Source organism: Erpetoichthys calabaricus, chromosome 12 (genome assembly GCF_900747795.2).
Source record: "Erpetoichthys calabaricus chromosome 12, fErpCal1.3, whole genome shotgun sequence".
Classification (NCBI taxonomy): Eukaryota; Metazoa; Chordata; class Cladistia; order Polypteriformes; family Polypteridae; genus Erpetoichthys; species Erpetoichthys calabaricus.
In genome coordinates, this window is record NC_041405.2 from 7,311,144 (window position 1) to 7,334,275 (window position 23,132).

General features: G+C 40.4%; 1 protein-coding gene across 1 annotated transcript; it reads right to left on the minus strand.

Annotated features, from left to right (window-relative positions):
- Positions 1–814: 814 nt before the first annotated feature.
- LOC114643066 (uncharacterized) lies at positions 815–23,132 on the minus strand. The gene is made up of 10 exons (XM_028791768.2): positions 23,011–23,132; positions 21,084–21,416; positions 19,787–20,086; positions 17,487–17,756; positions 12,966–13,067; positions 10,183–10,584; positions 8,646–8,936; positions 7,629–7,979; positions 6,531–6,881; positions 815–956 (listed from the first exon to the last, which is right to left on the minus strand). The coding sequence occupies exons 1-10, from the start codon at positions 23,045–23,047 to the stop codon at positions 871–873; spliced, it is 2,523 nt and encodes an 840-aa protein (XP_028647601.2). The 5' UTR covers positions 23,048–23,132; the 3' UTR covers positions 815–870.

Below are 23,132 nucleotides of genomic sequence, written 5' to 3' on the forward strand. Positions count from 1 at the left end.
TTCACTTTAACCTTTGTGAATATAAAATAATGAGGGGGCTTAGGCTGATTGATTGGTCACTAATATTGTGGTCCAGGCCTGAGGGGGGTCCCATTTCTCAGGTGGCCATGGACTGTCAGAAGGGTTTACGGCTAACTTATGGAACACCTGTGGAAATAAGAATCACATTTGAAGTGCATCTCTTGGTACAGTTATTAAACTGTAACATATATGTACAATATAACTAATTCTACAGGTGTAAAAATTCTGAAAGACCAACGTCTGACATGTATATCGAAGGGAAGAACATGAATATTGAGTGAAGGATAATGAAGTTAAATCAGAAAACAGACATAAAGGGTTAATATTTCCACCGTCTCTTTCCTGTTCCACCTGAAGAGCGCCACCATCATAGATAGGGGAGACAAAATTAGTGTTTCTAGGTTTACTAAAGGGCTTCAAGTCTCTTTAGAATGTCTATCCTATCCGTTTCTTCACAGTTATTCAGTTATGGTGGAGCCCATCTTGACCACATCAGCACTGAAGCAAGAAATGACCACGTCCAGCATGGCCAGGGGGCACTCTAGATATGCCAGTTGATTTGTGCTATGAGATGGTGGCCGAGCCAGGAGATGAAGATGTCTTGAAGCTGCCATTTCAGAAGTGTCCAGCCATTTTATTTTAATCCTGTAGGTCTTCTCTTTATAGCCAGCACTGGCAGTTCTTCGCTCTCCAGCAGTCACTTTATACAACAAGTGAAATTTATAAAAGCCAACACTTTAACAGTAAATCAGGCTCAAGCAGCAGCTATTGAAAGCTGTCTTTAAAGCTGAAACTTAGTGTAATTAGTCCATGTGACATCTTCACCTGTTTGGTGTCATCCAGCTTGAATCAAGTCCACATCACCTGGGCCGCCCCTGAAGACAGACGCTGCCTGATGAGCCGGTCGTAGTGACACTGGATACCCGACAGATCCTCTGAAAGGGACAAACACAACAGCACATGAGCAGGACAGAAAAACGGGAGCACGTCTCGATGTCTTGAGGGTGGTGTCATTTAATATTATGATAAAAATATGCACTTAGAAAAAATATTTTCAATAAGTGTTTCTAGTACTTACCACAGGTCAGAACTAGGATAGATAAGATCTAAGGAAATACCTGCTAAAAAACAAGCTTATCCTAGCTAGGGGCTAAAGTGAAAAAACTGAGTCCAAGAAAAATATCCTCCGACCTCCACTGGTCCAAGAGGTGAGCTAAGGAAGCATAAGACCAGCAGGCCAATGGAGGCACCAGGGGCCTCATGTATAAATGGCGCGCACGACTGTTTCCACACTCACGTGTAGATGTATAAAGACTAAACTTGGTGTAAAGCCACGTACATTTTCATGGCAGCCTCAGATCATACATATGCACATTTCTGCTTGGTATGGTAAACGGGCGGCACCCAGGGTCAAAACAGTGCTACTGTGGCTTCCCCGTCATTTCTACATTCACATCCATGATGCAGACTTTATCAAAAACACTGCAATGAATAGTATCCATCCATCCATTTTCCAACCCGCTGAATCCGAACACAGGGTCACGGGGGTCTGCTGGAGCCAATCCCAGACAACACAGGGCACAAGGCAGGAACCAATCCCGGGCAGGGTGCCAAACCACCGCAGGCAATGAATAGTATCTCGTTTACAAATTTAAGTATATGTATATTGTCGAGAATGTGTGTCTGTAGACCACTCTCTGGGCTCATATGTGGTATGTACTACCACTCCGGGTCAAGAGGGGGAGCTGACTCTATCTTTCCCCTCTCTTGCCAGTGAGGGCAACTGACTCCACCCCATCTGGACCCCGACCGATAAATCTGACAGGAGGAGATGCTCAGTCATTTACCGAACTAATACTCATCTGATTGTTTATGTATTTATTTATTTAAAGAGATTCTTAAAAAGACAAATTTCCTCCTGGGGACAAATAAAATTCTATCTATCTATCTATCTAATCCTGCCTACTACACCAAAATCTATCTATCTATCTAATCCTGCCTACTATGCCAAAATCTATCTATCTATCTATCTATCTATCTATCTATCTATCTATCTATCTATCTATCTATCTATCTATCTATCTATCTATCTATCTATCTATCTATCTAATCCTGCCTACTATACCAAAATCTATCTATCTGCCTAATCCTGCCTACTATACCAAAAGCTATCTATCTATCTATCTATCTATCTATCTATCTATCTATCTATCTATCTATCTATCTATCTATCTATCTATCTATCTATCTATCTATCTATCTAATCCTGCCTACTATACCAAAATCTATCTATCTATCTATCTATCTATCTATCTATCTATCTATCTATCTATCTATCTATCTATCTAATCCTGCCTACTATACCAAAATCTATCTATCTGTCTATCTAGATGTTTTTTTCTGCCAAACAGCCTATTTTTAAAATTAATTTAAAAAAAAAACATAATTATCAAAAAAACAGGAGTGTGTGATGCATGAAAACATGAAGACCAAATATGTTCAGACTGATTAAATAAAATGTAAGGAAATTGCTCAAAAATGACAGCGCACTAAATCTAGTTAAAGAAGTGTTAGGAAATGGGTTAAATAAATGACTCAAAGATGGCATCAAGATTGTCAATGTTGTTCATGGAAAGCCATCACCACTCACCTCTATGGTGAGAAATACGGCCACCGCAATGTGTACGCCAGACATACTCGCATATCTCTGCTGCATGTGACAGGTTATGGCCACCGCATAGACATTGTAACGACACATTCAGATTGTAAACATGGAATACAATAGGATACTGCTACAAGGTAAAAAAAATGTAAAAAACTGAAAAATTATACAAAAACATATAACTGACTGTAACTCCTGATCATCCCAGATATGAGATATGAGCTGTGGAAACGTCACACAGACAATAAACGGGCTGGAATTGAAGTCCAGAATATGGAAGCGAGGAGGTGATTACGGTGCCAGCTGCACTTATTAAGATGCAAATAACTTCAAGGTAGGCTGACCTACAAAAGTTAATCCAATGTGTTCCATTAATTTAGAACTACCTTGGGTTATGAATGGAACCTTAAGATCCACGAGGCTCACTTAATGAACTCAGTTTTTAATTGGCTGATGGATTTGTTAATTGAGTAGCAAATTAATTCACTTCCACCTTGGATAATTCATGTGCTAATTAAATATTTTTGCAACTGAATCCATAAGTCAATTAGATAGTAAATTAGGTAGTAATGCCATAGTTAATTAGGATAATTAATGTGTTTCAGAATTGGGCAACAGAATTAATAAATGAATCCACAATAATAAATGAGTTAATCAATCAGCCCACTTATCTATCTACTTTCTAAACCTGACTTTTTCAACGGTAGTGTTATGTAAGATCGAGACAATTAATTAACCGATTAATTATTGATTTACTCTAATTATTAATGAATTCATTGATTTATATATTTATTACTTAGCATGACAGATTAACTGGCCATTCAATTAAAAATGAATCAACCAATGAACAAATGCGGTCGGGGTAGGTTCAGGCCCTGATAAGGTACACTAGACACCAATGAGCTTCTCTTCTTTCCTTTGCGTTACTCTCATGTGATTTTTATAGGTTTTAATGAGAGGAATGCACTGATTTTTCCGCCACCTAAAATATTCAGCAGCCAAATATAGCAAGAAAGTGCCAATGTTGTTATTGATTTTTTTGTTAGTGTTGTGATGTGAGACTTTGCAGATAAGTTGATAAATATTTTGTATGTCTTTATTTGTAACTTAAGCAAAGCAAATGTAATATTAGTGTTACATTAGTGAGAAGCATTCATGTTTACAACCCCCCTACCGGACTGAGTCTCTTTGAATTTTACGACAGGATTTGGGGGAAGTGCCTGAAACCAGTTTGGTGAGTGTTTCTCTGCTAAAGTCTCTCTCAACCCCTCCGCAGGAAAGCCAGGCTGCCTAACTGCCAAGCTTTACCTTAACATATGGTTTGGGGGATGGCAGGTGTGAAGGTGTTCTGTCTCCCATTGGTCTGAAGTATGGCTGTTTGGAACTGGCTTGTATCAGAAGCCTTTACGTACCATGATGTCCTATTGGCTCTAGGGGTTGGACAGAAAACCTATAAATGTGCTCACTCCCTCACTCTCTCTCTCTCTTACCAAACTGATGAATGATAATCTCACACACAATGAAGAGCGCAGCTCAGCAGCCATATTGAGACAGGCATGTGGCCTGTTCTGAAGAAAGCTGACCACAAATGATGACTTAACTAGAGACATTTTAAATAACTAACAAGTCTGTGCGTCGCCTGAAACTACACATCACCATTTATCAGGTTGTATGGTTGCCAATATTCAAATGTACTTTGCATATTGTTATTATTTATGAATATTATCAATAATACATTATTTAAATTGTAACTTAACTCCTGCTTGTCTTTTACTACACCTAATTGCCTGAGGTTATAAATGTAGAAGGGAAGGTGGGGAGAAGTTATATACAATAATACCTTATAAACAGTGGTAAGTCTGTGAGATTTGAGGCATTCTGACAAAGGCTACATATTAATAATACAAAAGGGGAAAGTAGAGTAAAATATTACTCTACCAAGACAAAACAGTTCGTTTAACTTTTTAATATTTGGGAAAACTCATACATACATCTTTTATGGGGTTTTTATATCCAAGGAATTCATTTTTGACATTTTGTATTTAAGTCTTTCCAAGAAAGTTATTTATTTTTACCATTATGCCGCAACACCATTTTGTTTTTCTAGTGGAAGTTGCCTTATTCTGACAACGGCATTGATGGCTACCGTGGTGACGACTCCCACAATTTTGCAGGGTTGCACTAAGTGTAATGCCATTGACGTGACCACATAAATATTGTATACGAGATTGAATAAAACTTGTTAATGCTTTAAAAATTATTTTTCTGAACTCGACTTGACTTTGATTCTTGTTTCACCCTTGATCGGATGAAAGATCGGTTTGTTTCAGGCTTTCTCCTTGTCACTCATAGCCAACTTTTAAACAGAATAAACACATGCAGTATTCAACCAAAAAGGCAAAAATACAAAATGTTTCATTTGAATACATAATTCTGTTTTCGTTGCTCTCCTGTGCTAGTTATGGATGCTGTTTTCAAGCACAGTGTCGTGCATGAACTACTTGAAAAGTGCGCATTCATTGAACAAGCTCATTTTTCTAAGAACGGTGAACTTTATGTAACATATTTGCAAGTGAAGAACTTGAACGTGAGCTCGTTCAGTTTTATGTGACATTGTGGATCTGGTTTAGGTCCCGATTAAAAGTTTTGCCTTACCCTATAATGTAGGGGTGGAGGCGAATCCAAATAAGGTATTCAGAAAAGCACAAGTAGTGACTTTTTATATGAATATTTATTTCGTACAAATTTTTTGCCATTTATTTGTATGTGGAAAAAATAACGTCAAATCACATTGGCACTGTCTGTGTCTGCCTGCTTGTGCTGACACAAACACGCTGTGAAGCTCCGCTTTTGCTTTTAGGAAAAAATTGTACTTCGTGAGGCCACTTTATATTTTTCCCCATTGGACATGCAATACGTGACACAAATTTTGACCAGTTAGTTCACCTACACGCTGGTTCCACAGTCACCATTAGTGTCACATGGTTGGAAATTGAGCGGTAATTTATATGTATACTTGCATCTGTTCAATTTCTTTTTTGACCAGCAAGATATTAGCATATATGGTTATACGTGTTTGTTGCTGGGTATAACTCAATAAAGTGTATTTAAATAACGTTTTCATAATTATTGTATTTTATTCAAGAACACTGTAATAGCCTAATTTAAGGCATGTCAATTGAAAAAAGTAAACTCATGGGTCATTTATTTTCACTCCTTAAAACAAACAAAATGAACAGAACACAAACGAGTTCAAAATTGAAATGGTGAGCTATGAACGTGAACTTATCTGTATGAACTGAACTTTGAGCAAGTTCTTGTGAGGTGTGAACGTGCACAACGCTGTCGTATTGCATTGCATTCTGCTGTGTAAAGACCACCTTTACAGGTTTGTATGGTGTGTTCACAATGACGAACATCAACAGTGCTAACGTACTGCGAGAAACTGCAACTCTTTTATGAAAGCAAAAGCAAGTGGATATAGGGAGAGAAAAAGAATAGGGGGTAACACCGGGTCAAGCTGAACTGGGATATAAACCAATGCTGTTTAAGCAAGTTGAGTTTAATAACCAATATGGATCTGTTGGATTGTGTTGAAAAGTTATAAATCTTTGAAAACACACAATTTATTAATGGATAGGTGCCCAAGCACTGCAGCTAAGGTATGATATAATAATTATAATTATCTACATTTAGGTATCTACGAATGGAAGAGAAGGTGTCTTTTGAAAAATAGCCTCTTTGTAAAGACTGATGTCATTAATAAACGATTTTCCATCAACCTGTAGTTCATTAAAATGCACCTATCAAAAGTAGACCGTCTACAATACAAAACGAGAAAACTTACTGTCCTTGAAGTTAAACTGCCTTTCAATGTACTCGTTGAGTGTTTTGTGTTCCACCCGGACGATCATGGTGCTTCTGTGCAGATCCACCTTTTGTGGCATGAACTCCACTTGAGTGACGAGGGAGTAAAGGTTATTGGTGCTCCGGTAGGGCGGATGGGCTGACACAGTGATGTTGGGAAAGGTGTCCTCTTGTATGACGACAGGCTTCTTCTCCTTCTCCATTACAAGCCAGGTCACTTTCATGTCTTTAGGGTAAAAGTCAGTAACCTCACAGGTCAACACGTAGGGGTGGCTGATCATTAAGGGTGGCATAGGTATGAGGCCAGACACGGTAGGTCGATGGGCGGCACCTGTGACAAGACAGAATACAACAAATGGCAGAGCCAGAAAGGTGGATTGGATGAACTAAAAACAACACTTGGGAAATAATGAAAAAGTTCAAACTTAATGACTTTGAACAGGAGAAAGAGAAGTCTAACGGGAAGATGAAACCAAAAGAGAAACTGAAACAGTCCTCACCTATGATCGTAAGCTGTGGGCAATGGCCAAAAGAATGAGATCGCAAATTCAAGATTCAGAAATGAGGTTTCTTCACAGAGCCAAAGGACTGACACACCATGACAGGGTGAGAAGCTCAGCGATTTGGGAGAACCTCAGAGTAGAGTTGCTACTTCTACAAGTCGAGAGGAGCCAGTTGAGATGGTTTGGGCCTGTCATAAGAATAACACCCCCAGATGGCTCCGCTAGGAGCTGCTCAAGGAAAGTTCCACTTGGTGGAGACCCTGCTGCAGACCCAGGACATGCTGGAGCGATAATACTGTATATTTTGGCTGACTTGGGAATGTCTGGGAATTCCTCAAGAAGAGCTGAAATCAGTAGCTGAGGACATGGAAATCTGGGCTGACCTGCTGCTACCGCAACCCTCACCAGGAAAAGCAGTTTCAAGAGATGGGATGAGACAAAGAAGATATAATGAAGGTGACATCACAAGAGAACTCGAAAGTTACTTTGGAGTTAAGTGTAGAAGAACGTTGCATCTAAGAGTGTACATTGATAAGATCGGGTATACATATTACAACAAAATGGCCGCCTCTTACTGAGTCGTCCTGTGCGCTGCTCAACCGCCTCCCTCAGTAACGAGTGCTCCACTCTGCAGATGAAGTCCATATCCTCAATGTTAGCAGTGCTAGGGGTGAACTCAGCCTGAGCCTCCATGTAATAAATGCTATTGTACTTCTTATAAGGACCATACAGGAAAATAGTTGGGTTCCAGTAGTTGTCCTCCCCACTCACAATCTCCTGTCCACTGCTGATATTTTTCTGAACCCAAGCAATCCGAGAGGGTCTTAAATAAAAATCGGTCACCATGCAGCTGAGAGTGCAGGGCCGTCCAATTTCTAAAGGTGTATTCATTTTGATTGAAGAAACATCTGGGATGCCACCAATCCCTGGAAAAATACACACAAGGCTTTACAAACATTTCACAAGTTTTGACGTCTGAACTTTTAAGTTTAATGAACAGTAAGGTAGAGTTTCAGGGTAAGAAGTTGGTTAAGAATTCAAAAACCAGTGGAGAAAAACCAAATCAAGAGACCAAAAGAGGAACACAAAACAAGAACCAACATCAAAAATCAAAAATCCTATTCCTATCTTGGCTTTCCTCACCCTAACGCTCACTAACATGAAGTTGGTTGTTTTAATAATAATTCAATACTAGGATAACACCAGATGAACACCGCCATTTTTAGAAGTTGGGGAGAATGATGACTGGCAATCACAAACGGACATGGCAACCACAAATAATATTATTACCTTCATGAAGAGAAGCACAATTGTCAGAAAATGGTGGCAGCTATTCAAGACACCAAAACACAGATTTGAGCCATGGTGATATCAGTATGATAACACTAAAATGCATAAATAATAACAAATGCATGTATAAAAATTCCATGGAAGCCTCAACAAACGTTCATGACATTAAGTGCATGAACTTTCATCTTTTTATTTGCTGGATCTTACAGTAACTGACACATTAAAGAGCTTCATGATGAGTTGGTACCACGCCTATCACAGGCCCTGCTAGAAAAGAAGCCTTTACTTGAGGTATCACTTGCCTGGTGTGCCACAGCAGAGGGTCTTATATACCGGTTCCTGGGACCCATGGATTATTTCCACCTGCAGAATAAAATTTGGGTTTTGAAGATCCTCCCAGGACGCCTTGCAGATGCTGTGACAACTGTAAAGTCCATCTTCGTTCTGAGTGGCCTCTTCAGTGCTAGAGAGGTTGTAAACTGGCCACACAAACTTTATGTCTTTGGGGTAAAAGTTTGTAGCTACAACCAATAATGTCCCCTCCTTTTCTCCATGGACAGACACATCTTTAATGCTTGATACTGAGGGAAATGCTGTGGGAATGAAGGACATAAATAAGATCCCCATTTCTGCACCCATTGCATTTTGTTGTTCACATAGATAGACAGATAGGTAGATAAAGACCCTAACAGACTGATTTGAGCGTAGTTGGTAGGATCAGATAGATTTAAATATTGATAGAAAAAAATACTGTATTGTAGAAACATAAAAATTACATTTTAGTATAGTTGGCAGGATTAGATAGATAACCCTGGATTCAAATTCAGTGGGTGGACAAGATCTATTTGAAGTTCACTCATTCTCACAATGTCTGTGTGGGTTTTCCTCCCACATTCTCAAAGACATTATAATGGAGCGTGATAGATAGATAGATAGATAGATAGATAGATAGATAGATAGATAGATAGATAGATAGATAGATAGATAGATAGATAGATAGATAGATAGATAGATAGATAGATAGAAACATGCACAAATGTGAAAGTGTAGACATGGTGAACCTTAGAGATCTAGCACCCTGGATTCAGATTCTGTGGGTGGACCAGATCTGTGTGAAGTTCACTCATTCTCACAATGTCTGTGTGGGTTTACCTCCCACATTCTCAAAGACATTGTAATGGAGTATAAGATCTAGCATAGAGGTTGATAATTATTTTTTAATGACTGTATAACAATACCTGATTTTAAAATATTTAACCTGGCAGGGTAACAGGAGAAGCTAGTTGCGGTCTGGGTCATAATTACATGAGTTCCACCATTGACCTAAATGAGTTCACAAATTGCCCGCAAATATCTTGTTTTTATTTTAACAATTTGATAAAATTAGCACAAAAGCTGAATTGTATAGCTAAATTAATCCTCATAAAATGTAGATGCTATTTGTATTTTTTATGGGTGATACGATAAATCTTAATGAAGAATTCAGCGAACCGTCAAATTTGAAATGTTTAATGCTACCAACTGACAACATGCTTAATGCCGAAAGCTCTGCTGTCTCACCCTTTTTTTAATATTTTCTGGGGTTTTTACAGTTCTCCGTGGTCCAAGAAACACATAGAAGTACCTGCCTATGATATCTAGTTCCTGTGAGCAAAAGAAAATAATGACACCGTGGACCAAGAAGCAAGGAACAGGAGCGGGGTGGCCCCCCTAGTAATGAATGATCACAGTTCACATCTCAGTTCAAATAAAGCAAGTCTCATCATGGCGATCTGTTCTCATCAATTAGGCATTAGTAGGACGAAAGTACAAGGCCAACCAGAGAAGCTCTTTTCTTACCATAAATCTGAATTTCTTTCTCCTGCTTAATGGTTGTTCTGGACATCCGATGCACACATGTGATTTCACACTTGAAGACCGCATCACCATGCTTGGCGATATCAGCTACAAATTGCAGGAGGGTGGAATTTTCCTTCTTGTTTCCCACACTTACAAGGGGCTGCCACTCTCCTCTGACGGAGTTCTTCATAACATAAGTTGATTGCGAAAACACCGTGCTGATGGTGTAGCCTTCGCTTTGCCATCCTTTAATCTTCACCCATTCCTGTCCCTTGTATTTCACAAGCCATGCTGGTTCCTGAACTTTTGGCTGCCGTCCGGAAAATAAGCACTCCAAGGTGACCTGCTCTCCCACAAAAATCTTTGTTGGGGCAAAGATCTCTGAGATGTACACTCTTTGGCCTGAAGTTAAGTAAAAACATATATTAGGTTAAAATATCCATCCATCCATTATCCAATCCACTATATCCTAAGTAGAGGGTCACGGAGGTCTGCTGGAGCCAATCCCAGCACACAAGGCAGGAAACAAACCCCGGGCAGGGCGCCATCCCACCACAGGGCGCACACACACACACACACACATACCAAGCACACACTAGGGGGCAATTTAGAATCACCAATGCACCTAACCTGCATGTCTTTGGTCTGTGGGAGGAAACCCACACAGACACGGGAAGAACATGCAAACTCAACGCAGGGAGGACCTGGGAAGCGAACCTAGGTCTCCGAACTGCGAGGCAGCAGCGCTACCCACTGCACCACCGTGCCGCCCCTTGGTTAAAATATGCATTAGAAAATCTAAAAAATCTGAAAAAAAAACAGGATGAAACTCCTGGAGCATTTGCTGACCACAGTCTCCCCCTAGTGGCAAAGTAGGGAAGAAAGAAACAAGAAAACACATTGAGGAAGAATTTGGTAGCTTGATAATTTTACCAAATTTAATTTTAATTTGTTTAAATTAATCGAATTAATTAATTATTAATTTAATATTTATTGTTTTAAATATATAGTAATTTTAGCAAATTCATAAGTCTGTGCATACTTAACATTTTGCGTAACCTTCCTGTGTATTCAGTGTAAGCTTTTCTTAACTTGTTTCGATACCCTTTGGTGTTATCCCTTTATTTGGTCAGTTATTTAAAGTCCTTCTCTTGTAAGAGTGCAACAAACAAAATCACCTTTTACAGATGTTTTGTGATTAAAGAAATTGAAATGTAACGGCGCCATTTTGCCTGAGGGGTATACATGTGGGACTTGTTGTAAGCCTGAACGGGCTGAACAATCAAAGACCGTCTGTGACCTTCTGAAAATGAGACTCGCGTATCGACAATGTGTGAATTTTTACTTTTAATAATAGTAATTGAAGATTTTCTTACCTAAAGAGTGAAGTGTAGTTTCTTACACAACAGATATCTATTGGCTAGCTGATATCTGATACCTTAAAGCATCTTAACAAGTCATTTATCCAAATAATAGAATGTAGACAATGCCAGGAGTAGCCTGTTGGAGGAAAGTTATGGGGGCAATCACATGGAAACTGGGATGTTTTTCCCTTTAAGTAGCACTAATGTGATATTTGACCATTTTGACAACGTTAGAACAATTGTGACAAGATCAGGCCATTCAGCCCAAATAGCTTGTCTATCCTCGTCTCCGAGATTTTCCAAAATAACCTCAAACTGGAACTTGAAGGTGCCTAAAGTTCTACCGTCCACCACACTATTTGGTAATTTATTCCAAATGTCTTCGATTCTTTGTTTGAACAAAAACTTACTATCAATGAAGAGAATTCTGCACTTAAAGGATAAGTTTGGTATTTTTTAAGTCAGTTATTTCTTCACAAACATGGCATATATGCACTTGCCACATGAAACTGACTCCTAAAGTTAGGTGTTCTCTATAAATTTAAAAAAATACATAGTCTGTCCTGGAATTTTATGGGGCATGAGACACCAATAGAAAGTAAAAGCATAAAAAACTTGTCAAATAATCATCTTTGAAGTGGCCAAAGTTTCGATATAAGAAAATATACCTTCAGTCTTTCTGACGTGTCTTTGTGACCACAAAAGGGATCTGCAGATAATCATTTTATTGCATATGGTCAAATGGAAGTTTTGAAAAGGTTGCGTCAGGATTTGCAGAAGAAACAACCCCAGTTGTGGCAAATAGGTGACTGGTTCTTCCACCGTGACAACACAGCTGCCCACATGGCACTGAGCATTCAGCAGTTTTGGACCAAAAATGGAGTGACCCCGCTCGTCACCCTCCCTATTCACTTGATCTCATCCCGTGTGACTTTTTGTTGTTTCCCCAAATGAAAAAAGTCCTCAAAGGGAAACATTTCACCGATGTGGAAGAGGTGACACAAGCAGCAGTAGAAGCCTTATAAGGGATCAGAATCGAGAAGTTCTAAAACTGTTTTGAGCAGTGGAAAAAACGTCTCGGTAAGTGTATTGCATCAGGCGGAGAGTTTTTTTGAAGGTGACTGAAGTTTGAAAGTGTAAAATACATGATTTTTTATAAAAAAATTCTGTTTTCTTTTGGGTCCCCCCATGTAAACATTCAAGACTATAGCTGGGGCATTCAGTTAAGGTCTACGTAATAAAGAATCTGAAAGGGAGAACAGGGTCGCCTAGGACCCCACCACGACAAAACAGCAGTCAAAAAGGAAGACTACAAGCTGAATAAGCTTTATAAGGACAAACAAAAGTCTGGTTAAGGTGCGATCAACCAGGACTGCGTTAACCATCTGATGTTTTATGCGATTTAGAAAAGAAACTCACTTTTCCTTTGGAGCCAAAAGACCAGAAGGCCTATCAGGAGTGCAATGGCGAGGAGCAGTGGGACAGCAATGGAAACGATGGTTTTCACACTTATGTGCTCATCTGGTGAAAGAGGACAACGTAAGTGTTAATGTCAGTAGACTTCGTTTAATTTAGGTTTCATTTCAAATTGACAACCAAAGGACTAAGCGAGCCGAATACGTGGCTGCTTACTGAAAACTTACCACAAAGTGTTCTTTCTGGCCATTCTACTTACAAGGTAATTGATGTTTCATGATATTAGGAGCGATGTATTTTATAATTTTTCATCAGAGGCTTTACTGAAAGGTCCTAAATAAATGTTATTAGTTTCTTAATCGATGTACAGGGATTTGACAATGAAATTATCTTTCTATTACAATAAAAAAAATCTGAGGAGACGAGACTTTTAATCCTGCAACGAGATGTGATCTTTCTCAGAGAGATACTGTTATGTCCCGCGAGACGAGACTTTGTGCCAAGAAATTTAACTATGACCTGGGCCGGAAATAAAAGACAAAGAGTAGATAGGTTAGGTTAGGTTAGGTTTCTTTATTTAGTCATGTTTACACAGGAAAACATGAAATTTGCCTTCTCATATAACAAAGTAGAACATCGTAAAGAATTTTAAAAACGTTGGCGCGGTACACATGCAGAGCAGGTTAGAGATAATGGAAGTACGAAAATTCGAAAGTCTCAAAAAAAGGATAGTAAAGATCGCATTAGCACAAACAAACGGAAAATATTACTCAGTGAAATAACGGAACAGCGAAAAGAGATCGAATATATTGTTTGGATTTAAACTTTAAGTCGGAGACTTGTAGATCGTCTAATTCGTGTTGCCAGCAGGGAAAAGTAGTGTTTCTTCCCAATGAAGAGGCGTATCCGCGAGAATTATAAGATTGGTTGTTTGGTGAAAGTGAAATCCCACGAGAGAAAATTTCAAGCCCCGCAAGACAAGACTTTATGCAAAGAGATTTGGAAAAGTCCTGCCCACATGTAAAACATTTACAAGCACGCACACGGCTATCATTTCTCATTTGTGTGAATGCTATTGTCAGACACAGTTTGTGTAGAGAGAAAGAAACGACATTCACTCACGGGCAGTTATACGTTGTGTTGTCACGATGTAATTCCAAACACGGAATCAAAATTCAATGCGATAGACGAAAAGGTAAAAGCGAAAAGAGATCGAATATATGGACATAGGTGATATGACAGAAGTATGTAGATATTGTTTCTCTTTAAACTTTAAGTCGGAGACTTGTAGATTGTCTAATTGGTGTTGCCATCAATGAAAATTAGTGTTTCTTCCCAATGAACAGGCATATCCGTGAGAATTAAAAGTTTTGTTGTTTGTGAGCGGCAGAGACGTGAAGTTGCTGGTGTGTAGCGCAGGCAGGGGGGTTGGTGAGCGAAGCAAGCAGGGGACGAAGCCCCTCTATTCTATATAAATATTCACAGATTTTTCAATTGATTTACAATGGTGTACAATTTTAAAGAACACTAAAATACTGACTGAGTGAAAAATCCACCTTAATAACGGTAAGTGTCCTTGTGTCTGTCTGTGCGTTCATTTGTTTGCTGTCATTCAAAAAGATGGAGCATCGCAAACATTTGTATTAATAAAATGTGATAAAAATAAATCCTAATAGATGCTGCACTGCAAATATTAACACGGAGGTCTATGTTGATTATTTAGATTTCAACCCATGTTAGATGGGTAGCACAGCTAGTAAATAAATAAAATTGTTTAGCAGTTTATTATCTGTTTCATATGTGTTGTCAGCAGGAATTGTGCTTTATGAAATAACCACTGTTGGCGTATTAACTGGTTGGCATAATGCAGTTGCAAGAACAAGTAAATGAACCCTGTGGAATTCCCTGGATTTCTGCACTGAGTAAAATGTGGTCTGCTCTTCATCTAATTCACAATTCTAGACTAACCCAACCTGACTAAATTAACAACACGCAAACAGATGTACTCTTCATGTCTTTATTGAGTACTTTGAGACGTCATTCACAGTGTTGATGACGTCTCCCAAAGCTAACTGGAGAAAGATCTTTCAGTTAAGGAGGTGAACCAGGAAGTGTGAGTGGCATGGGTGCCTCACTCTTTAAATTAAGGCACACAAAGCCTGGTTATTGACAAATCTATTCTCCTCCACAAAGATTAGCTGGTATGGACCATACCTTGACCCAAACAATTGTCACCAGGACCTTAGAGGATGCATTAGTGAGTTGCATAAAGCTGGAAAAGGCTACAAAAGACCATGGTGTTTGTATATCTGCAATAAGACAGATTGGATGATTTATCTCATTCTTCTTCTTCTTCTTTCGGCTGCTCCCATTAGAGGGTTGCCACAGCAGATCATCTTCTTCCATATCTTCCAGTCCTCGTCATCTTGCTCTGTTACACCCATCACCTGCATGTCCTCTCTCACCACATCCATAAACCTTCTCTTAGGCCTTCCTCTTTTCCTCTTCCCTGGCAGCTCTATCCTTAGCACCCTTCTCCCAATATACTCAGCATCTCTCCTCTGCACATGTCCAAATTAATGCAATCTCGCCTCTCTGACTTTGTCTCCCAACCGTCCAACCTGAGCTGACCCTTTGATGTCCTCATTTCTAATCTTATCCATCCAATGCAAATCTTACCATCTTTAACTCTGCCACCTCCAGCTCTGTCTCCTGTTTTTTGGTCAGTGTTCATATAACATAGCTGGTCTCACTACCACCCTGTAGACCTTCCCTTTCACTCTTGCTGATATCCGTCTGTCACAAATCACTCCTGACACTCTTCTCCACCCATTCCACCCTGTCTGCACTCTCTTCTTCACTTCTCTTCCACAATCCCCATTACTCTGTACTGTTGATCCCAAGTATTTAAACTCATCCACCTTCACCAGCTCTACTCCCTGCATCCTACATCAGGGTGATGAAGAATGGAATGTCATAAAATGTTGTGACCAGTTATTAACTGATTTTTCAAGCACTTGGTTGCTGTGGCAAGGATAAAGGTACTAAAATTAATTTTAACAGATTGCCACTGGATTTATATAGAGATCATATTTATATAAAATACTATCTGTACCCTGCAGTTCCGCCCGCATAGTAGTGAAACAGGACAAACTTTAAAAATCAATAAACAAACAGGTATTGCTAGCTAAGCTGAGGCAAGGTGCGCTCCAAAACACGGCCATAAGTAGAGCGATTCAAACGGGGGCTGGCGTGTGAATGAGGAGGTCCCCGCCCAACTCCCACTCCTGATGTCACGCTTCCCCGCTCCCCTCGGCTAGTAGCTTCTGTCTTGAATTAGCGCAAATAAATCGCTCCTGCAAGTGAACTATGATACTTAACGCGATGACAGAAGTCACTAAATTAACGAGAATGTTCAAGCAAATCATAGAAAAAAACCCAATCTAAATCTATTAAGTAGTTCTCTCGTTCGTTAGCTAAGTGGAGGTAAGGTACACGCCCCGAGGCTGGCACGTGAGTGAGGAGGGCCTTGCCCCCTTCCCCTCAGCCCACAGCCACTGTCTCAGATTAGCATGAATATATCACTCCTGCAAGCGAACTATGATACTTAACACAATGAGAGATGTTGCAAAATCAATCAGAATATTCAAGCAAATTATAGAAAAAAAACGAATCTAAATTAGTTAAGTAGTTCTCTCGTTCGTTAGCTAAGTGGAGGTAAGGTACACGCCTTGAGACTGGTGCGTGAGTGAGGAGGGCCCCACCCCCCTCCCCTCAGCCCGTTGCGCGTCTCTCAGATTCACGCAAATAATTTGGTACCACAAGCGAAATATGATACATAGCGCAGTGAGAGAAGTCGCAAAATCAACCGGAATGTTCAAGCAAATTATAGAAAAAAAAACGATCTAAATCCATTAAGTAGCTCTCTCGTGAAAAGCAGACAGACCTAGAGACAGGCAAACAAACAGACAGACGTTACATTTTATATATAGAGAGAAAGGTTGAAATGTTTTAATTGGTTTATAAAGGTGCTAAACCTTAGGGGGGATTAGAAATTCAAACTGATCAGATTGCTATATGATTTGTACAGAGATGATAAAGAAGAGGGCTATATCAAAAAGGTGACCAGTTTTAAGAGTGAAGGACTTGAAGGGTTCGGTATACACACTAACCCTAACCCTAACCCTAACATCAGCAGGCTACGAGATGATTTCTGCTTATTCTAACCATGGATTGGGCCTTACAAATTCAAAATTAACAGCACAAAAATTGTCCTGCAATCTTTTTTGACTTCCTGGTTTCAACTCTTTTGCTTAACGCACATCTCCTGATCCTGTCCCACCTCCTGACAGTACATTCATATTAAATAATACAATAAATGATCATATTTGATAAAAAAACACAAAAGACAAATTAATATGATAGACGATACAATGCTAATGGTTTTTTGATGGTGACATAGCGCACTTTTTGAACTTCAGGATTGCATGTGAGAATCCCAACTAATGCCACTAGCCATCTTACCTATCAGGTTGTACTCCAGCTCCATGGTTCGGCTCTCAAAGCCCTCTTGTTCCACCTGACAGGAGAACCCATCTTTATTGTCGGTGACGGTCACTGAGTGATGCTCCTCGGTTGTTAGGTTCCCCGGGGTCACTGGTTTCCTGTAGGGCTCCCCGTTTTTCAGCCAGGTCACCTCCACGCTGTCTGGGTAGTATCCATACACCTTGCAGGTCAGTGTCTGCTCTTTGCCCCTCACTAAGGTCTGAGGGGAGACTGTCACAGTAGCACGTCCTGTGGAGGAGAGAGAAGTCTTAAGGAAAGCATATCTGGAAATGAGAAGTTAAGATAAAAGATCCCCAACATACAAGTCTGAGGGTTATACTGTATAAGAATCAAAACACATTGGAAACAGCAGGACCACCGTACCAATCTACTAATTTACAGCTGAGGCTGTCACTTTTACTGTATGCTGCATTTGTGTTGTGACCTGTAGGGGGCGCTCCAGCCACCCTAACCCAACACAAGCAGACACCAAGAACAAGTTTAGGCACACAGCACACGTTTATTGTGGTAGGGAATCGCTTTTCTCCAATCCACCAATGCTAAATAAACAGCCTTTTGTCTTCTTATCTTCGCTCTGTCTCTCTCTCTCTCTCTCTCTCACTTTCTTTCATCTCCATTCCTCCTCCGACAACTTTGCCCTCCTCCTTCTCCTCCAAATTCTGGCTCCCAGAGTAGTGGCCACTGGCACCTTTTACTCCGCACCGAGGGGTATTCCAGGTGGCTTGTTAGGGAGGTTTGGAATCCCTCCCTAGTGTGGCGGAAGCCCAAAGTAGGGCTCTGAAGCTCCTCCTGGTGGCTTCCACAGAACTCAACAGGGCTGCAGTGAACTCTGACTCCCAGCATGCACGGCAGGAATCCATGATGCCACAGCAACCACAATATTAGCATCCTAGCCAGGCAAGGCTCCTGGCCATCCATGACAGTGTCTATATGTTAAAAGGGTTGCAGGTGACCAGTCATTGAGGGGACACAGATGACCACTTTAAGTCATGCCAATCCTGATTCATCTCTTGTGTGTTCTCAAAATCTTCATGGGTGGTGCTTGTTTGTATCTCCTAAGGCTCCCCAATCTAATCTGGAACCTCTCAATTCTCCACAGTACACCATTTCCCCCCATACTTGTACTTCTAATGATCCCAGTACCCTGTCATCTCCCAGTGCCCCCCACCTATTCTAATCCCCCAAGCCTCTTTAACTCTCACTAGTTGTTCAGACCTCCCAGTACATCACCTTCCTGCTCTAATGTCCCCAATCTGTTAATAGTCTTCTTATTGTCCTCATTCTCCCAGCATCCCATTTTGTCTCCCAATAGCCTATATGCTTCCCATTCTATTAGTGCCCAGTTCAGTCCCTCAGAAGTCTCCCAATAGACTATCATGTCTCCCAGTTCCCTAATTCTAATCGGCCTGACATTGCCAGTCTCAACCATGGACTCCTGACTGTTGGGATAGGCACTCCTGAATTGAATTAAAAGGGTTTGTGAATCTCTGATTATGGATACGAGTGTCTCAGGAGATAAAAGACCAATCAGGTCCAGGCTTTTTACTGATGATATCGTGTTGTGTGGCACCAGAAAGGAGGAAGTGGAGAGGAAGTTGGAAGAATGGAGAATAGAACATAAAAAGGAAGATGGCTGAATATCTGATGTTTAATGATGATCAGAATTCAGAAGTAAGCCTGCAGGGAGAGCTAGTGGAGAAGTTTAAACATCTAGAATCAGTGGTAGCTCAAAATGGAGATTTAGATGCAGAGATAACACACAGACTGCAGTGTGAATGGAACAATTAGAAGAAGATATCACGAGTATCATGTGACCGAAGAATTAAGGCGATGGTTAAAGGTGACGTTTTTAAGACAGTAGGAAGACCAGAAATGATGTATGAAGCTGAGACACGGACAGTAAAGGGAGCACAGCAGGAGAAGTTGGATGTAGCAGAAATGAGAAAGTGGAGCTACAAAAGTGGACAACATAAGAAATGAGACAATCAGAGGTACAACAAAAGTGGGAGAGAAATCTAAGAAAGTTCAAGAGTGCAGGTTGAAGCGGTACCTCACCAAAACACTCAAACAAAATGGAGTTAAGATAACACCATCAAAATACTGTGATTAAGAATTAATGCTACCAAATAAAGTATTGATTAGTAAGTACAAAAATATTAATACATGAATCCAGAATATTCCAATGCATCATAACCCATTGAATGTATAGTGTCACACAAAACTTCATACATTTTAAAATTACTAAAAAATTGCCTTACGTCGAAATGCCACACGCACTGGCACCACAACCAGACTGCCCAATGCCTCGTGTGCCACCTCACAAGAGATGTTTGCATTGGTGTCGCTGCTCAAGGGGGTGAAGCTGTGGTAGCTGGTAGCGTTGAAGCTTCCATCGACGTTACTCTTCACGTTTGTTGGGTTTGATGTCACTGGGCTTTGGGCGCCGTCCCACCAGGAGAAAACAATTTCTTTGGGGTAGAAGCCTTTGGCTGTACACTCGAGGCTGTTCTCCTTGCCTGGTGTGACCAACGTGGGCTTGCAGTCAACTTCAGGAGGAGCTTAGAGAAGCAAGGAAGGAAGGAATAAGACTGTTATTTAAAATAAATTAATTCTTCTGACATCATTTTTTAACTCTGTTAAAGAGTTTATCCCACCTAAAATGGGTGTAAAGCAGGAACTCACCCTGGAATGGAAAAGGCCTAGATGCCTACACCTACACTCTGATTTTGAATTAATCAAAACTTACTCAAAGTAACAATGAGAAGAGTGCATTTGCCCCAAACTACTTCTTTGCTGTGATTTTCCAACTTAAAATTTTCAAAAAGCAGTGCAGGCTGCATGGAACGAAAGCCATACCTGGCCAAACCCTCCAGTCTGCAACAAAGAAGAAGGCTTCACCACCTCAGGCAGCCTAGCTCTAAACTTAAAAGGGCAGGCTTGCATCCTAAACAGGCCTAAAAATGGGGCAAAATCTTTAAATAAAAAAGGGGGAGTGGAAACCTATAAAACCTATGGTTCAAATAAAAAATGAAACAAAGTTCCTTTATATTTAAATGTTTGTTACTGAAAAAACAATAATTCATGAATTGCAAAAATAAAGCTGGAGCAAAATGGGTTTTACATGTCATGCAAACCTATGAGCAAACAGATCCAAAAACACCCAAACCAGAAGAGCGACAGCAAGGATTAAATACAGGACTCCGATACCAAGACTTACAATACCAAGATGTCTTAAAACTAAACTTTTCATGAAATCACCCCTTAGATTCCCGCAAGATTAGCAAAAAAGGAAATTTAGAATAAGGGGAATCCAAAGTCTGGACACAAAGCCCTGAGCACTGCCATCTTCTAAATGTGTATGTGTCAGGATATCAGTGGTTATCACATGATGGGTGCCGCTCCTGAAAACAAAGTAAGAACAGTAAAAATAGCAGTAATGGCAACACAAACAATCTGACAACCAGGGACTCCAACCCTTTTTCGGTTCTCTTCTGGTTTCTGTAGAAGATGAATAAGCAGCCGCTCTCCACCCACAGACACACACTGTTACACTACCTAGCACTCTGAGATTGAGCACAGCCTTCCCGGAGTCTGGTGAGTGGATCACTTCACATCGGTATTCTCCTTCATCCCTGATGGAGACCTTTTTGATGAGCAGAGACGCATTCCCGCGTGGCAGCTCATCTTCTGAGAGCTCCACCATGCTCTTCATATTTGTCTTTTTCGATTCATATCTTGCCAGCTCCATACTGTCATGTTTCCAGATGACTAGCAGGTACTTGAGGTCAATTGGCTCGTCAGTAAAGGTGCAAGGTAGGAGGACATCAGTGTGGCGGAGGCCAGTGACTTGAGAAGAAGGGGTGGACACTTGCAATGTACATTCTACAGCTGAAAGAAGAAAACACGGACATAAATAGTGACAAGGTGACATGAGACATTGGAGCAATAAGGGGACATGTGTCTGAGAAAATTCTGTAAATGACAAGCCCAGAGTGTTGTTTACTGCAAATATTAATACTGTATGATGATTGTAAAATAACATGTGGGTGCTGCTGCATTTATTCATACATTTTAATGATTTTAATGTTATTCTGAACTGAATGGCCTTTTGTCATTGTTAAACATAGGCGCTTAACTTGCTTGTAACCCTCAAGGCAGTGTAGTGAGTGGCCCCCCAAGCACCATGAGAAAGGCCAAGGCAGGAACCAACTGTGGACAGCAAGGAAGTCCTCTGGTGGGTAGACACACACCTGTGTTGTTCTATGTGAGAACAATTTGGAGGTGTCACCCCAACCTGGTGTGCACTTCTTTGTGATACGACACACCTGCTTAATCAGTTTGAGGGTTGTGGGGTGCTGGAGGCTATCCAGGTGGCGCAGGGCACAAGGCAGGAAACGGCACAGGACAGAGTGTTAGTCCATCACAAGGCCAAGTTCATTTAACCCGCAATGAGAGGAAAACCCACACACACAGGAGGAATGTGCAGAATCCACAAGAGCAGGGAGCACATACGGGATTTAAAGCAGGACCCTGAAACGGTGAGGAGGCAGCGCCCTCTTGTGGTGCATTGGATCATAATTTACTGTTTATTGTGTTCAGTCAAGCTGCAACCCAGACTTTCAGGTTTGCAAGTAAATGGAATGGGTGGAAAGATTTTTTTTCGCAGTTTGCTAATGTATGCATATATTTTTATTTTTTTTTATATGCATCGTTTACCATTGCCGAAGTGTTTGTTTTTTTAACGAGGATACAACATCTCGCGGTTACACCGACACCGGTTTATCAAAAGTGACATTATGGTGTGTTTTATACGGGCAAATAAGAGCTTGCAGTTTAGGCGTTTTCTGTCTTGCGCTAGTGATATAATCCGAAAAAGCGAACAAAGAAATTGGTGTACTGACTGTCATTGTATACAGAGGTTTGTCAGGGGCAGAGTGAAACTGACAACTAACTAACTAACTAACTAATAAATAAATAAATAAATGCTCCAATTATTTTGGAAGTTGCAAAGTTGAGAAAGTGGAGTTTAAGATTTAGCAGTTTTTCCAAGGAGCGCACGTGGCTCTCTAATCTGACCTGCACTATCGAACAGGGCGCCGCACTCCGCCTGTCGCGGACGACATTAAAAGCAAAAATTCAATTTGTACCCAATACGACAAATCCGATCTGCACCACAAGTGGCATGAAAACTGCCGCTGTTCTCTGACATAAATAATGTAAAGTTATATAAAGACATAGCAATAAATAAACGTCATGAGTCCAAGAAGGAATATCTACACATGGAAACCTTCTTGGTTAAACGTGCCGACACGAGAGCATTCAATCCTATTACTCCAAACCCCGCATCCACTTAGTTCACCCGCGGCCTACCTCTGTTTAACTCGGGGCTCCAAAATCTGAACGGATTTCTTGTGTTTTTCTTTATTTATTCTTTTCTGCACTGTGCATTACAACAGATTGAGGTATCTCGAAAATAATTTACCTAAAAGAAGAGGAAACAGCGAGAGCAAACTCTTCATGCCGAAAGTCTGAAAAGCTTTACTTTCAATTTGTGCCGAAACACCTTCCGTATTGCGCAATTTACTAAGCGATTAAACTTAATTT